The sequence below is a fragment of the Eulemur rufifrons genome, chromosome 1, assembly GCF_041146395.1.
Source record: "Eulemur rufifrons isolate Redbay chromosome 1, OSU_ERuf_1, whole genome shotgun sequence".
Classification (NCBI taxonomy): domain Eukaryota; kingdom Metazoa; phylum Chordata; class Mammalia; order Primates; family Lemuridae; genus Eulemur; species Eulemur rufifrons.
In genome coordinates, this window is record NC_090983.1 from 49,441,061 (window position 1) to 49,456,384 (window position 15,324).

Consider the following 15,324-nt stretch of genomic DNA (forward strand, 5'->3'; position numbering starts at 1 on the left):
AATGAGGGGATGGGGTTGTGTCAAACAAATTTGGCCAAATCCCTGTTGGTATTAGCTGTGATACTGGGACAAAATGTCCAATACTCAAGTTTCCTCATCTGACATGGATGATTACAGATCTCACGGGGTTGGTTAAGAATTCATGAGCTTTTCCTGCACTGCTAGAGGCCCTCAAGCCACAGGGGAAGGAAAAGCCAGCCGGCAGCAGGTCGGGAATCGCCGAGGTCTGCGCGTGCAAACGCCTTTCACTGGGCGCAGGAGCAGCGGCGCCGCAGTTCCCTCGCGTCCAGCCGGCATTCAGGTTGTGTCTCAGCCTGGAACCCCTTGATGCATGACTCCGACCCGAGAATGCGCTTCAAGGACACCTCAGAAGCACCCAGAAAGCCACACTGCGAGGCTATTTTTAGCGCCCTTCTTCCAGAATGCCTCCCCATCCCAAGACCCGCTAGTTTCCTAGGGGCCTTAAGAGAAGCGTTTTGCGCCCAGAAATGACAACCATCTTCTAATTTTATGATATCCCACCCCACGCTGTTTATCTCGTCTTTTAAAGGTTTTGTTTTTGGAAACGCATTACTACCGAAGCCCGAAGAAAGCGGCCGTAAAATGTCGGGCTTAGCGAGGAGAAGCGGTTCGAGCGTGCGGTGCTACCTTTGCAACCGAGGGCAGCAACCCGAGAGCTCAGTACCAGAGGGACACACCCCTGGCCCAAAACCCGCAAAACGCTGGGCCAAGAGCGCCGGCGGCGGAGGGAAAGGGCCGCCGCGCGCACAGCCCCGCCCCGACCCTTTGTGACGTAGGACAATGCCTGCCACGCGTCGGAACTTGGTGGCTGCGGCAGCCACGGGGCGCGAATGACACGCCGGAGGAAGCGCGCTGTTCTTCCGGGAGAAAACATGCATTTCTTATTCACATTGGTCATTTTCTTTTACCTGTGGAGCTTTTTTACTGCTCAGGGACAAAAGAAAGAAGAGAGTACAGAAGAAGTGAAAATAGAAGTTTTGCATCGTCCAGAAAACTGCTCTAAAACAAGCAAGAAGGGAGACCTACTAAACGCCCATTACGATGGCTACTTGGCTAAAGACGGCTCGAAATTCTACTGCAGGTAGGAAATGCTGCGAACTGATTCCGCGTCGGGTGGATGCACAAGGTCTTGCCCGTCTGTGCCAACCAGAAGCCTAATTGGTTGGTCGTCTCGTTTGTTGTTTGGGTTTTGTGTTTTTGTAACAGTAAGAGTTGAACCTTTTATTCATGGGGGGAAAAAGTCAGATTATATGGCAGTACTTCTCTAATAAACTGAATATTACTTTTTAAATTATTGAAAATGTTGGCGGAAGAAATTATCAAAAATACACTACATCCACACTTCCAAGCACCACCACTATTCCTAGGATGTCTAGAATTAAATCAAGGTATTGCCAGTAAGGATGTTCACATTTTTCTTTGCTGAGAGTTGGAGTCTTTACAGAAGATTACATAGGATAGTTAAAGATATTTTATTCTGGCCTTAGAAAGCACCATTTTTACAAGCTGGGAGCCACTTCCTAACTGTGACAAGACGCCACTCCAACAATGTCTTCCCTTGTGACCTCTGCTGGGACCTGATCCTCCCGTCTGCTCCCTCATCCCACCGGCTGCCTATTCTGATTTAATTGATGGTTTATTACTCAGAAGGAGAATGTCTTAGCAAGACAGGATTGGGAAATGTTAGTTCTTCCCATTTAGAATAAAATAGAGAAATTCAATAAGAAAATTTTATTTATTTATTTATTTATTTATTTTGAGACAGAGTCTCGCTCTGTTGCCCAGGCTAGAGTGAGTGCTGTGGCGTCAGCCTAGCTCACAGCAACCTCAAACTCCTGGGCTCAAGCGATCCTCCTGCCTCAGCCTCCCAAGTAGCTGGGACTACAGGCATGCGCCACCATGCCTGGCTAATATTTTCTGTATATTTTTAGTTGCCCAGTTAATTTCTTTCTATTTTTAGTAGAGACGTGGTCTCGCTCTTGCTCAGGCTGGTCTCGAACTCCTGAGCTCAAGCGATCCTCCCACCTCAGCCTCCCAGAGTGCTAGGATTACAGGCGTAAGCCACCACGCCCAGCCAGAAAATTTTAAATTACCATTAAAATGACCTTTTGAGGTTATACCTTCTCCATCATTTTTTAGAACAAACCCAGTTAAAATGTGTTATTTGTACAAGCCATGCAGCTAGTTAGGGGCTAGAAACCCATTAAAAAGTTAACTGTTGAATAGTTTTTGTAAAGATGACAATAAAAAAGAAAATGAGATGACTCCTAATGACTAGCTTTGGGCAAATCATACTTCTTTCTGGCAATTACAGGGAAGTTTCAACCAAACACCCCATCAGGGGTTTAGAAAAAGTGCTATTATGGGGAAGGAGACGATGTTAGAGAGGACTCCAATTTTAAATGCCCAGCTATATTTTAAAGTTTGATTCTTAAAATCAGCTTACCTAAGTATTGTTTTTTATTATAGCCGGACACAAAATGAAGGCCACCCCAAATGGTTTGTTCTTGGTGTTGGACAAGTCATAAAAGGCCTAGACATTGCTATGATGAATATGTGCCCTGGAGAAAAGCGAAAAGTGATTATACCCCCTTCATTTGCATATGGAAAGGAAGGCTATGGTAAGGTATTTAACTTCAATTTCTTTTTTTAGTTATGTTTAAAAATAAATCATAGACTTCTGGGTATACATTTTCAAAAGAATTGAAAGTAGAGTCTCAAAGAAATATTTGTATACCTACGATCATAGCAGCATTATTCACAATAGCCAAAGATGAAAGCAACTCAAATGTCCATAGACAAAAGAATGAATAAACAAAATGAGTATAGACATACAATGGAATATTATTCAGCCTTAAAAAGGAGGGAAATCCTGACACATGCTACAACAGGGATGAACCTGGGGATGAACAGGGATGATTCCACTTATACGAGGTACCTCAAGTGGTTAAATTCAGAGACAAAAAGTAGAAGGGTGGTTGCCAGGGCTGAGAGGGAAATGGGGAGGTATGGACCAATGGGTATAGAGTTTCAGTTTTGGAGATTGGTTGCACAGCAGTATGAATGTACTTTAGTGAACAATACACGTGAAAATGGTTATGATGCTAAATTTTACGTTATGTGTATTTTACCACAATTAAAAACCAAAAAAAGAAATCAAAAAAATAAAATAAATAAAAATAATCACAGAACTCTATGGCTGTATTTAATTCAGTCCAGCCCCTGTTTTTACTTATAAAAAAAATAAAATATCTTTGGTATATAGATCTCTGGCCAGAGTTCTTTCCCCTATATTGTGGCAGCACTCATAATGATTGTGAATATTCTATAAATTCTACCTTAGGCGTTTTTATTTGTTTTCAGTATGTTATATTATTACATAAATGTTTATAACACAGATCTTTGGTAAGAAGTACCAAAGTTATAAAACTCAGGAAACTGTAACATGAGTTTAGAATACAAAAATAGCACTCTAACATTATAAAAGGAATATCTGAGGTATAAGTTGTCAGTGACTGTTACCCCAATACAGGACAAGCCTTGAAATATTCAAGAAATGAACTTATTTTTTCAACATTTTGCCTATTTTTAAAATCCTGGAGTGAGAAGATATGAAAACCTAGGTAAAGCAAATGAGAAAATTGTTTGCAACATGTATGAAGATTTGCTAACCATTAATAAAAATTACCTATTCCTAGAAATGGCTAAATCCATACAAAAGCAGCCCACTAGCAAAAAAAAAAAAAATACAAATAGCCTTTAAGCCTATGAGAATACTTAATTTTATTCATAACTAAAGGAAATTATTTTTTGAAATGAGGTCCCACTGTGTTCTCCCATATGAGGCCAGGAGTTCAACGCTGGTCTCGTACTCCTGGCCTCAAGTGATCTCCCACCTCGGCCTCCAGAAGTGCTGAGATTATAGGCATGAGCTACTGCACCCAGCCTAAAGGGAAATTAAAACAAAAATGAAACACCTTTTTTCACCCATTGGATTAGCAAAGATAAAAAAGTTGGCAAAGGCATGGAAAAACCAGCAGTTTCATGCATTTTTGTTGGGAATGTAAATCATTCAATCTAAAAATTTCTTTAAGAAATGAAAATGCACATATCTTCTGACCTAGTAGTTCCATTTCCAGGAATGTGCACAAAGCTATGTGTAAAAGAACATTCACTGTAAACTTTTTTTTTTTTTTTGATAGCAAAAGACTGGAAACTACCTGAGTATCCATCAGTAGGAAACTAAATAAATTATGCTATATCCATACAAAGGATTACTGTACAGCTAGTAAAAAGAAAGAGGTAGAGCTATACATGTTAATATGTTAAAAATAAAGCAGTACAGAATGTATTCCTGCAAAGAATATTGAGCAACAGTGCCAGGCTCTGTTCTAGGCACTAGGCATAAAGCGGTGAACAAAGTCAGCTCTACTCCCAATCCTCCATGTTGCATTTTAAAGGGGGAATTTCCCATATGTATGTGTCTACACAGACTATATTTAGAAGGATATGCAGTCATCTGATAGCATTAAATGTCCCTGGGAAGGAGGCCTGAGAGTCAAGGATGAGAAGGAAATTTCTTCTCTAATATTTTGTACTGTTTGAAATTTTTATCATGTGCATTAGTAATTTTTCAAAAATTATGTATTTTTTAAATTACTAACTTAAGTGTAGCAGAATGGAGAGGGAAATTTGTAAATGGTAGGGGGAGGATGGGTAGTCTGATAAAGACTGATTCCACAGCCTCAGACAGGCCCTTGCTCCCTATTTCTGTGTGAAGCCTGTACAGAAAGAATCTGTGCCTCCTAACCCTGTTGAGAGCCCCTGCTAACTCCACCTATTTGAAATATTTAGTATATAAAGATTAATTTTCTACAATAAGATATGGCCACTACCAAATATTTCATGGAAGTGGCATGGCTTCTTTGAGGCTGTTGGTTTAGTCTTTAAGAATTCTTTCCAGCAAGACCAGAGGGATCACTGTCTCAAACTGGATGGGAAGGAGGTCAGTGCTGCAAGTCAGGCCCAATCAGACTTAAAACTCCTAACAAGACAGTTCTAGATAACTACAGCTTTATTTTCAATGTTTTTGCCAATCATTTGGTCCCATCAAAATAGCTCCCACAGTACTATAATTTATATACCCTGTTTTCATTTAGAGGAACCCGGGAAAGAGAAAGAAAATTGAAGATGAATTAAGTTGAATGCAATTTTTGTCCTGAGTTGAAGCTGCGTCCAGGCAAAATGATATAGGCAAAGTTTGCCTTTCAGTCTCTTTTATTCTCATTTTCGTTTTCAGAGTTTCCCCTTCTCTCTTGTATTGTCTCATCACATGCCTCCACACTCTGCCTGCCATCAGAGCACCCATTCCCCTATTTGCCTAAAGCACCCACACCCCTCATCAATAGGTGTCCTTCCTGGGTCTGTTACCCTAAGGCAAAGGACTGCTTAGTTTATCCTTTTCATAAACTAATTTACGCTTAGATATGATGACTACCCTGGCTGCCTAAACTTTTAATAAATCAGACCCTTACTGCAGATAAGTACAAGCTTGACTTGAGTCAAAGTTCATATTCAATTTGAGGTGTCTCCAATAAACATAAAAATGATGAATCTCACTAGAAACACCACCTGCACCTTAATTTTACAAGTAAGGAAACTGAGGCCTAAAAAAGTATGTTCATTGGAATGTAGTTAACTGCTAGCCTTACTCATATTACGATAGCTTGGATTAGATTGTTTTAAAAGTTGCAGCATAGACCATATGTAACTGTTTAACAAACAACTTCTTGATTAAATAAGCTTTTTAAAGTAAGTTGTTATTAAGACCTAACATTAGCTATAACTTTATTTTAGGTAGTACTTGAAGAAGTCTTTCCTCTGCGAAATATCCTTGCCTCATCTCGCAGAGCACCCCTGCATGTCTTCAAATGCATGTGACTTTTAGTGCTTTAATTAACGATATATGTGGTATGTATAGATTCTTTCCATTAACGCCTACTTCTTTGATCTGCTTCTCTAAGTAATTCTACAGCAAATGCATATTTTTCTGTTTTATATACTTTAATTTTTTTGCAAGAAAAAACTAATTGGCAGTGTTTTCTATGTTTACAGTAAAATTATTTAGAAACTTCATATATACCTGTGATATTTTTTTGTAAGGAATTTGAACTTTGTGTTTTGAATTTGTCTTTCATTATTGTCAGGAGAAGTTATTTTTCTGTCATAAGGAGATTTTCTATCTAGGAGTCTAGACAGAATAGGAATAGGTTTTGTAAAAACGGTCATTGAATCAATCCCTAGCTCTTTTATTCTAAAGTCAGATATTATGTGGTACTTTAGGTTAGGACTTTCACACTAGTCACATGATGCATGTGTAGGTTTTTTTTTTTCTATGTCTTCTATGTCTTCACTTTTGGCTGTAACTTACAACCTCTTTTCTCTTTGGACTACACAAAGATTTTAGCAAGAATTCTCCACTTTTTTAAAGAAATTACTGTTTCCTTCAAAGGACAAACTTAGCAATTTTTAAAATAAACAACATGGGTCCTTTATTCCACAAATATTGGAGTGCCTATATTAGATCAGGCACCATGTAAGACCCTGGCAATATATTCATGACACAAGCTACCCACTGCTTCTTGGCAAGTCACTTTTGAATGAAATGACTTATCTGAAATAGCCCATAGCTTATTAAAATCATCTGCACCATCAGCAAAAAGGTTAACTTAAGGAGAACTATTCAACTTAATACTTAAAACTTTGTATTGTGATTAGAAATCTCCTCATAAAATTTTTACTGAGTTTTTCTGTCATTGTACTTATTTTTTAATGTCTGTAAAAAATTTGAAAGACAAATGTATTAATACTCATGTTTTATTTATGCTTCCAAATAACTACACAAAATCATTTTCTAAGCAATTACTCATCTACACTTTAAAATTTTTCTGCCCTTGCATTTCTTCTCTGTACTTCCCCTCTTCTGTATGATGATAGAAGTGTATAGTCATCCCTTGGTATCCATGGGAGACAGGGTCCAAGAACCTCCTCAGATACCAAAATTCATAGAAGCTCAAGTCTCTCATATAAAATGGTATAGTATTTGCATATAACTTCTGCACATATTCCCATATACTTTAAATCATCTCTAGGTTACTTATAATACCTAATACAATGTAAATGCTATATAGATAGTTGTTATACTATATTGTTTAGAAAAAAGTCTGCACATGTTCAGTGCAGACACAACCATCCTTTCTTTTTTTTAATATTTTCAAGCTGAGATTGGTTGAATCCATGGATGCAGAGCCCACTGATATGGAGGGCCATATCAATGTATTAATAAAAAATCCAAGCATTAATAAAAATTACATGATTTGTATTTATTTTAATTTAATCAGGAAATAGTAGTCCCATGGGTCCTTTGAATTGACTTGGTTTAAAAACATGAGAAAAAATTCCTTTAAAAAAAGGAAAAAAACACAAAAAAATATTTAAAAGGCAAAAAAAAATTTTCTAGAAGACAAGAAAAAAATTTTTTAAGTGTTTAGAAAGTAGTTCTTATAAATATGAAATAATACTATAATGGCTGCTTGTGAATAAATATTTGAACTGTATCTTCATATATGTTAAACAGTTAAAATTTATACCCTTAGCAGAAGGAAAGATTCCACCTGATGCAACATTGATTTTTGAGATTGAACTTTATGCTGTGACCAAAGGACCACGGAGCGTTGAAACATTCAAACAGATAGACACGGACAATGACAGGCAACTCTCTAAAACAGAGGTAATTCAAACAAATTTCATGTGTACAGCCTAATTTTTTTCATCACAATTTACATCTGTGTTACAACTATTATATTTTATTTCTACCTAGCGTCGCCTCTGATCACTGCTTTTATAGAGTTGATTACTAAAAACTCTAAGCTCTGAGATAATAAAAATATTATTTTCCAATATAAAACTTGTGAGTCATCCTGTTCAACTGCCTTTCTTCCTGCAAGAGGGTCATTACAATCCCAAATTACTCATCTCTACAGGACTCTTCTAATTTATAAACTACAGGAGTGGATCTCTTTTTCAAGCAGCACTTGTAAGAATTTGTAACAGGGAGCAATTTCCACCTCACAGGATTGTGAGGATTACATGAGATTATGAAAAGAGCTAGCAAAAATTTGAATTGGGTGGGCTAGAAAGTTGATAAACAGGAGCCAGGGGCTGAGCATGGTAGCTCACACCTATAATCTTAGAATCCTGGGAGGCTGAAGTGGGAGCTCAGGAGTTTGAGACCAGCCTTAGCAAGAGTGAGACCCTGTCTCTACTAAAACAAATAGAAAAATTAGCCAGGCATGGTGGCACATGCCTGTAGTCCGAGCTACTCTGGAGGCTGAGGCAGGAGGATCACTTGAGCCCATGGGTTTGAGGTTGCTGTGAGCTAGGCTGACGCCACGGCACTCTAGCCCAGGTGACAGAGTGACTCAGTCTCAAGAAAAAAAAAAGAACAGGAGCCAGGAGTTCAGCAATCTAGCTTCTGTATCTCAGCCTTATATATGAATTGAGGGATTAATAAAGATATTGTAAGAATAATAGATAACATTTTTTTCACATTTTCTCATTGCCAGGTATTCTTATAAGCACATTAAGTATGTAAATTTATCTAATCTTGACAATTTATGAAGTAGACACTATTATCATTATCTTCACTTTATAGATGGGAAACAAGATGCTCCGACAGGTTAACTAACCAAAAATCACACAGCTATAAGTGACAAAACCAGGATTGCAACCTGGACTATCTGGCTTCACTACTGTATTCTTACCCTTGGGCCCTGACTGCCTTTTTTGTGGAGAATCATGAATGTTTCAAAGCAAATTGCTTGTTTATTGAAGTCTAGTGCCTTACTTAGTCCCACTGACTATACTCTTGCTTAAAATGAGTAACCCAGTTGTCTCCCCTCTTAATTTGTTTGGAGGCATTTCAAAATGCATAACTGCTACCTAAGTAAGTATTATAAAAGGCAACTGGGTTGATTTCAACTGGTGAGTAAGGCCTTTTGCTCTGTTTCTTTTTCCTCTCCCTCTCCAATCCTTTCTCTACCCAGTTCAACTTCTTCCTCCTGGATATTAGTAAGGACTTTTCCCTGAATCACATTGGTTGGGCAACAATGGAAGAGGGAGAAGGAACATCTTCTGTTCCTTAAGAAGGGCAGCTAGAAGGGTGGCAAACTGTTCCCAGTGTGTACTTGCCTGTTGACTCCTTGTCACCTTTTGTAGGGTCAGTAGCTGCAGGTGAACTCATATAGTACCTGAGGGCTCAGCCTGTGCACACAGACCGTTTCTCATCACAGGCGCACCAAGAGGCACATTCTGCAGTGTCAATACTACTCAGCAGACATTAGGGGATCTTCACTTCTTTTCCGGAAAATAAAAGTAGTGAAAATCCAAATTAGTGACTTACTTAGCTACAATTTCCCCAGATGTCTTTCAGGGATAAGCTATTTCACCAGATGGATGAGAGTAATTTTCACACACTTAAATAACAATAGCTATCTTATTGACGCCCAATAATCATTACTGCAATCCTAACATCAACCTACAATATAGGTACTTACTGCTCTCCTTTTACAGATGACAAAACTAAGGTTCAGAGAGGTTAATAATAATTGCTTAAGACCACATAGCTGGTACATGGCAAAGCCTGGATTTGAAACATGAACCAAAAGAAACTTCCTTTCTTCATCCTCAGAAAGATTTAGTAAATTATTTCTTCAGTATAAATAAGGTGAGGAAGATGGAGAGAGAAATACAGTATTTTATTAAAGTACAAAGTGAAAGTAGTGTGGGACCTATTACTAGCAAAATTAAGGTCATGTTCTTACCCACTACCTTTTTGTACCTCTGTAGTCTAGTGTACTGGAAAAGGAGTCGATTTTGAGCATCAGCAATACTGGTTATGAAAAGTTAAATTTAATAATTTAGAATATGAGGAATATTTGAGGCTACTTAATATTCTTTATACCTATGTGGGATTACTAAAGAAGAAAAAAGTCTCCCTCATATAGGACCAAAGCCCCATTTGAGGACAGTTGATATATCCTTCAATAACATCCATTGATTGCCCTAAAAAAAAGTCTATTCACAATGGGTTAAGCGTGGAATATTGTTGCTCTATAAGAGCTGTCTCCTATGGAGACATATAAGATTTCAGGAGTTTTGCAGGGCTTTGCCTGTAGGAATATGTGAACGTGTTAGTTCACATCTCAAAAGCTGCCTCTCCTCAGGAGGGCATCTCACAGATCAGTTGGCAACCAAGGCTTGTTGGCTTTTGCCTGCTTCTGTAAAACAAAGCTTGGCATGCATAAGGCCACGGGATGAGAACTGATCAAAGAGTGCCCACCCTACAGACACCTGTGGCTAAAAACAATTAGCCTAAGGGACAGTTCCTGCTTCCCTCCTGACTACCTGTCTCAATCCACAAAAGCTAGATAAAGAAATATAGAGCCACTATATTTCTGTTTAGCCTTTCTGCTAAGTGATAGTTTTATCTTAGAACTTAGAAGTTTGTCTTTGAAAGATTTTGTAACTGTTTGCTCATGTAGATAGAGTTAATTAAGGGATCTCTAGAAGCTTTTTGGGGACTTTTAACGTAAAATGAACTACCTGTTATTATGTAAATCTGTTACCCCTGGCAACCCATCACTGTACCAATAAATACTGATGTGAAGCTTCACTCAGGGCCTCAGCTCACGGGAATGCTAGAGGTCTCCCGATCCCCCAACCACTATAAAATCTATACTTTATAAAACTGTACTTTCATCTGTGTGTATTCTTTTATTTCTATATTCTATTATTTTCTATGTTCTATTATTTTCCTTATCTCTTGTGACGACCCCTGCCAAAGGGACCTAATTTTTTGCTGGGAGCATAGCAAAAAATCATATTAGCTCCCTGCAGAATATGTATTTCTGAAAACTTCTCAGGGTTCAACTCTAGCTTTCAAAAATACTCTCACCTCTAAAATGTAGCCTTGCTGAACATTCTTTCCAGATCAGTGTGTAGCTTTCTTTAGTTACATAGATTAGCACTTTCCAATGGAAAAATAATTGAGTCACATAAATAATTTTAATTTCTTTAGTAGCCACATCTAAAAAAGTAAAAAGACATAGGTGAAATTAATTTTAATGATATATCTTAATTCCATATATCTAAAATATTACTTCATGAAATTAATATGCAAATTATCAATATTCTTTTTAAGTCTTCGAAATTTGTTGTATATTTTACATTTATAGAATAGTAACATATTTCAGTTTGATCTAGCCACATATCAAGTGCTCAGTAATCACATGCAGCTAGTGGCAACTACAGTGGACAATGCTTTCAATGTGTGTTCGTGTAGAGAAATTTCCTGTTGTGTAGAGAAACAGGGAATACTTCAGAATATCTGTTCTTTGACATTATTATTAGAGAGATTGTCATAGTTATGTAGATTTAGGGGGAGAAATATAGAAGGATAGAAAACATTTTTTTAATATTTAAAAGTTCAAAATCCATAGTTGGGTTTTATTGATTACATAACCATTACTTTTAGAGATTATAAAAATGCCAATTTAGATTTTATTTACTAATGGAAATGCTTAAGAGTGATTTTCCTTTGATAATGTGAACAATGTACTTTATTGGAAAGCATTTAGTTTCAACAAAATTCAATTCAAATGCTAATCTTTGAGTATGTACCACTAACTATCTATAATCTCAGGGGAAGTTAATTTGAAAACCTGTTTCTCTCCAGAAAATTGCTTCAAAAGTTAAAAAAAAAAAAAAAACTTCAGTTAGCTTTTAAAAATTTTATATCACTTAACAATAAGAAGCCTTGGGTATGAGTTTCGTTATTGTAAACATTCCTCAAAGTTACTGGAAATTTATTGTGATAACTTTTTATTAAAAATGTTATTTTGGCCCTCTAGATAAGTCTGTACTTGAAAAGGGAATTTGAAAAAGATGAGAAGCCACGTGACAAGTCATATCAAGAGGCAGTCTTAGAAGATATTTTTAAGAAGAATGACCACGATGGTGATGGCTTCATTTCTCCCAAGGAATACAATGTATACCAACATGATGAACTGTAGCAAATTCTTATTTCTACAGTTTTATTTCTATTTTTTTTTAGCTACTTACTATATATATAAAACAAAGTTAGGTTTTTTCCAAATTGTGTTTTCTATTTTTCCCCAGTGAGAAGATATTTTGATTCCCTCAATACATGTAATTTTGATATAATAAATGTGGGGCTGTTTTGCATATTTAACTTTCAGTAAAGGTATGATTGTGTTTCCTATTGTTTTATCCTGTGAACATGAATTGCAGCACCATAAAATAGACCTCTGTGTCCCAGCAGGCAATTTTCCCCCTTCAGGATATAGAAAGACGTACGGTATGTCAAAAAACTTCAAGCTCTTCCCAACTCTAACCTTAACAGTATGTATAAACATGTAAATAGCCAGTTATATTTTATATGTTAAAATGCCCCATATTGTTAAAATACTCAGTAGGGACCCAAGAATTAGCATTTCATTTGTTTACACATTTCATGACATTATGGGTAGTGGAATATAAAAATCATGGGACCGAAGAGTCTTCATACACATGCAGGAAGATATTGGTCGTATATCTCTATCCCACAGAGAACCTCAACAGTCTCTGTACTTTTTGCTGCAAGCTTCTGGCCTTGGGTATTTGTTCCAGTGAGGAATGTCTAAAGACATCTGACCAGACCAAAGACTTTTTGCATTTTATCCTAGAGCAGGCATGAAGACCCTCTTTCCTGGGTCTTTACTCCTTCATACATTATTATACATGTGCCATTCCTCTTTTCGTAGACTTGTATAAGGTATCTACCACCTCTAAATTTTTATCGTGATAGTTTTAAATTGATGCCATGGAATTTCTTAGTTTCCAGTTCCCTTTCTCTAGGTATCTCTTTCCTTGTGTTACTTCATTTCACATCATTTTTGTCATTAATGATTATCCTTACAAAGTGGTATGTCATCAAATTTTGATAAATGTATAAAATTTATTTTTGCTACAAATGAGGATATACAGTACCTTGGCCATTTTGTGTCATGGTCAAATCATGATGTGATCCAACTTGTTGAGAACAGTGGCTAGGAGATGCTATAGAAGATGACATCAGTACCAAAGCAACAGCACATATTTACTGGAACAGAAAAGATTTTGCGCACTGCCTATGTAGGAAAGTATGGACAGGCAGTAAAAAGTTCGGTTCAAAATAAGTGAGTTCCAAACAAATAAAGCTTTGTCTGTTTTCCAAAACTTGGCTCTTTCCAAACCGTTGTTCATCTTTTAACCTCTTTAGGTATATACTGAAGAGTACAGAGGTAACACAAAAAACACCAGATTAGTAGATATCACACATGTGTAGCACAGAATTTGGTACCTCATAAAACAAAAATCTTTACTTTTATTTCCTCCTAGTATTTTTTCATTTCTATACTCAATTTTTCTAACATTTTCTCACTTGCTTAATCATCAACTCTTTCAGCCTTTACTTCCCTCAGAAAACCTGCTCAGTTGAAGTAAACTAAATTGATAATTCAATATTCTTATATTTTGGTCGGGAAACTGCCTCCATTCTCTATATTCATATTTAAGAAGTCACTAGAGCCTTTTTTTTTTTTTTTTTTTTTTTGAGACAGAGTCTCACTTTGTTGCCCAGGCTAGAGTGAGTGCTGTGGCGTCAGCCTAGCTCACAGCAACCTCAAACTCCTGGGCTCAAGGGATCCTCCTGTCTCAGCCTCCTGAGTAGTTGGGACTACAGGCATGCACCACCATGCCCAGCTAATTTTTTCTATATATATATTTTAGCTGTCCATATAATTTCTTTCTATTTTTTAGTAGAGATGGGGTCTCGCTCTTGCTCAGGCTGGTCTTGAACTCCTGAGCTCAAACGATCCGCCCACCTCGGCCTCCCAGAGTGCTAGGATTACAGGCGTGAGCCACCGCGCCCGGCCGAGCCTTTTTATTTGTTCAGTACACTCATATTTGATTTGAATAATATACTGTGCTCCAAAAAATACAGTAAAATATATGTGGAAACTATCCTAGAATCTAAACTTCATAATTCTGTACTTTCTGCCTCATTTTTTTCATGCAAAGTGCTTTTAAACTTGTCTTTAAAAAATTATAGATGATGTTAAATGAAGAGAGATTTACTTTAAAACTTTCACATTTACATAAAATTTTTTAATCATTCTACATACGTAGTATACAGGTATTTTGTATCTACTTTATGCCTTCATATGCATACACAATGAGTGCTGTGATGACATTTTTGAGTTCCGGACTTTTTACATATTATTTTTGCTATTATTTTAATAAAGGTGGATAGTATATTAATAGCGTAAGTTGTCTGTGTATGAAAAATTCAGATGTCTTAGAATAGATGAAAAAGATCTTTTAGAATTAAATATGTTAAATGTTTTAAACATTTTCAAAGAAAAAATAGATGTGTCCTATCTGCCTTAACTTTATAATGACAGTAGTGAGTTTTATGAAGATAAAACTTGCAAGCACATGTTCATCATAGAATGGCAGCCCATTACTACTATCTGTTACCCTATTAACGGTGTACACAGAACCCCATGCTGAGCTCAGTGTGCTTTTAATTTGATACTGCAATTAAATATTTAGGATTACATTGAATTATTAACACATTTTTCTCATTTTACCAGACCTAGGGCAATAGTTAAAACAGCATAAAGTTGCTACTTACACACTCCTGTCCTTAAATGTTGAATTAAAAGTTGATTAAACAATATTTAGAAAAACCTTTTAATTATATAAAAAGATATCTAAAACAATAGACTAAATCCAAATCCCAAAAATGATTCTAAAGTGATTGGAAAATTTATGAAAGAACACCTAAATTTCATATTTAAACCTTTCATGATATAAACAATATAATCTCCATGACAATTTATGAGACAGACGCTATTGTCATCTTCACTTTATAGATGGGGAATATGATAACCAGACAAGTTAACTTCTTTTTTCTTCTCCCCCCCACCTTTTTTTTTTTTTTTTTTGAGACAGAGTCTCCTTCTGTTGCCCTGGCTAGAGTGCCAGGGTGTCAGCCTAGCTCAGAGCAACCTCAAACTCCTGGGCTCAAGGGACCCTCCTGCCTCAGCCTCCTGAGTAGCTGAGACTACAGGTGCATGCCACCATGCCCAGCTAATTTTTTCCATTTTTAGTAGAGATGGGGTCTCATTCTCGCTCAGGCTG

At 36.9% G+C, this 15,324-nt stretch overlaps 1 protein-coding gene across 2 annotated transcripts; it reads left to right on the plus strand.

Annotated features, from left to right (window-relative positions):
* Window positions 1-853: 853 nt before the first annotated feature.
* Window positions 854-12,152, plus strand: FKBP7 (FKBP prolyl isomerase 7). Of its 2 annotated transcripts, none has more exons than XM_069470315.1 (4): window positions 854-1,102; window positions 2,491-2,642; window positions 7,677-7,810; window positions 11,991-12,152. In XM_069470315.1, exons 1-4 carry the CDS (start codon window positions 894-896, stop codon window positions 12,150-12,152), a joined length of 657 nt encoding a protein of 218 aa, XP_069326416.1. In that variant the 5' UTR covers window positions 854-893. The 2 variants fall into 2 exon arrangements, with proteins under 2 accessions (XP_069326416.1, XP_069326425.1); XM_069470324.1 differs by having other exon boundaries at window positions 7,680-7,810.
* The last annotated feature ends 3,172 nt before the right edge of the window (window positions 12,153-15,324 follow it).

Bases quoted from the DNA above. Each gene is read 5' to 3' on its own strand.
- FKBP7 (XM_069470315.1), top strand. From the start codon at position 894: ATGCATTTCTTATTCACATTGGTCATTTTCTTTTACCTGTGGAGCTTT. The intron at 1,103-2,490 runs GTAGGAAATGCT...TTTTTATTATAG, and splicing joins GGCTCGAAATTCTACTGCAG to CCGGACACAAAATGAAGGCC. The intron at 2,643-7,676 runs GTAAGGTATTTA...TTATACCCTTAG, and splicing joins ATATGGAAAGGAAGGCTATG to CAGAAGGAAAGATTCCACCT.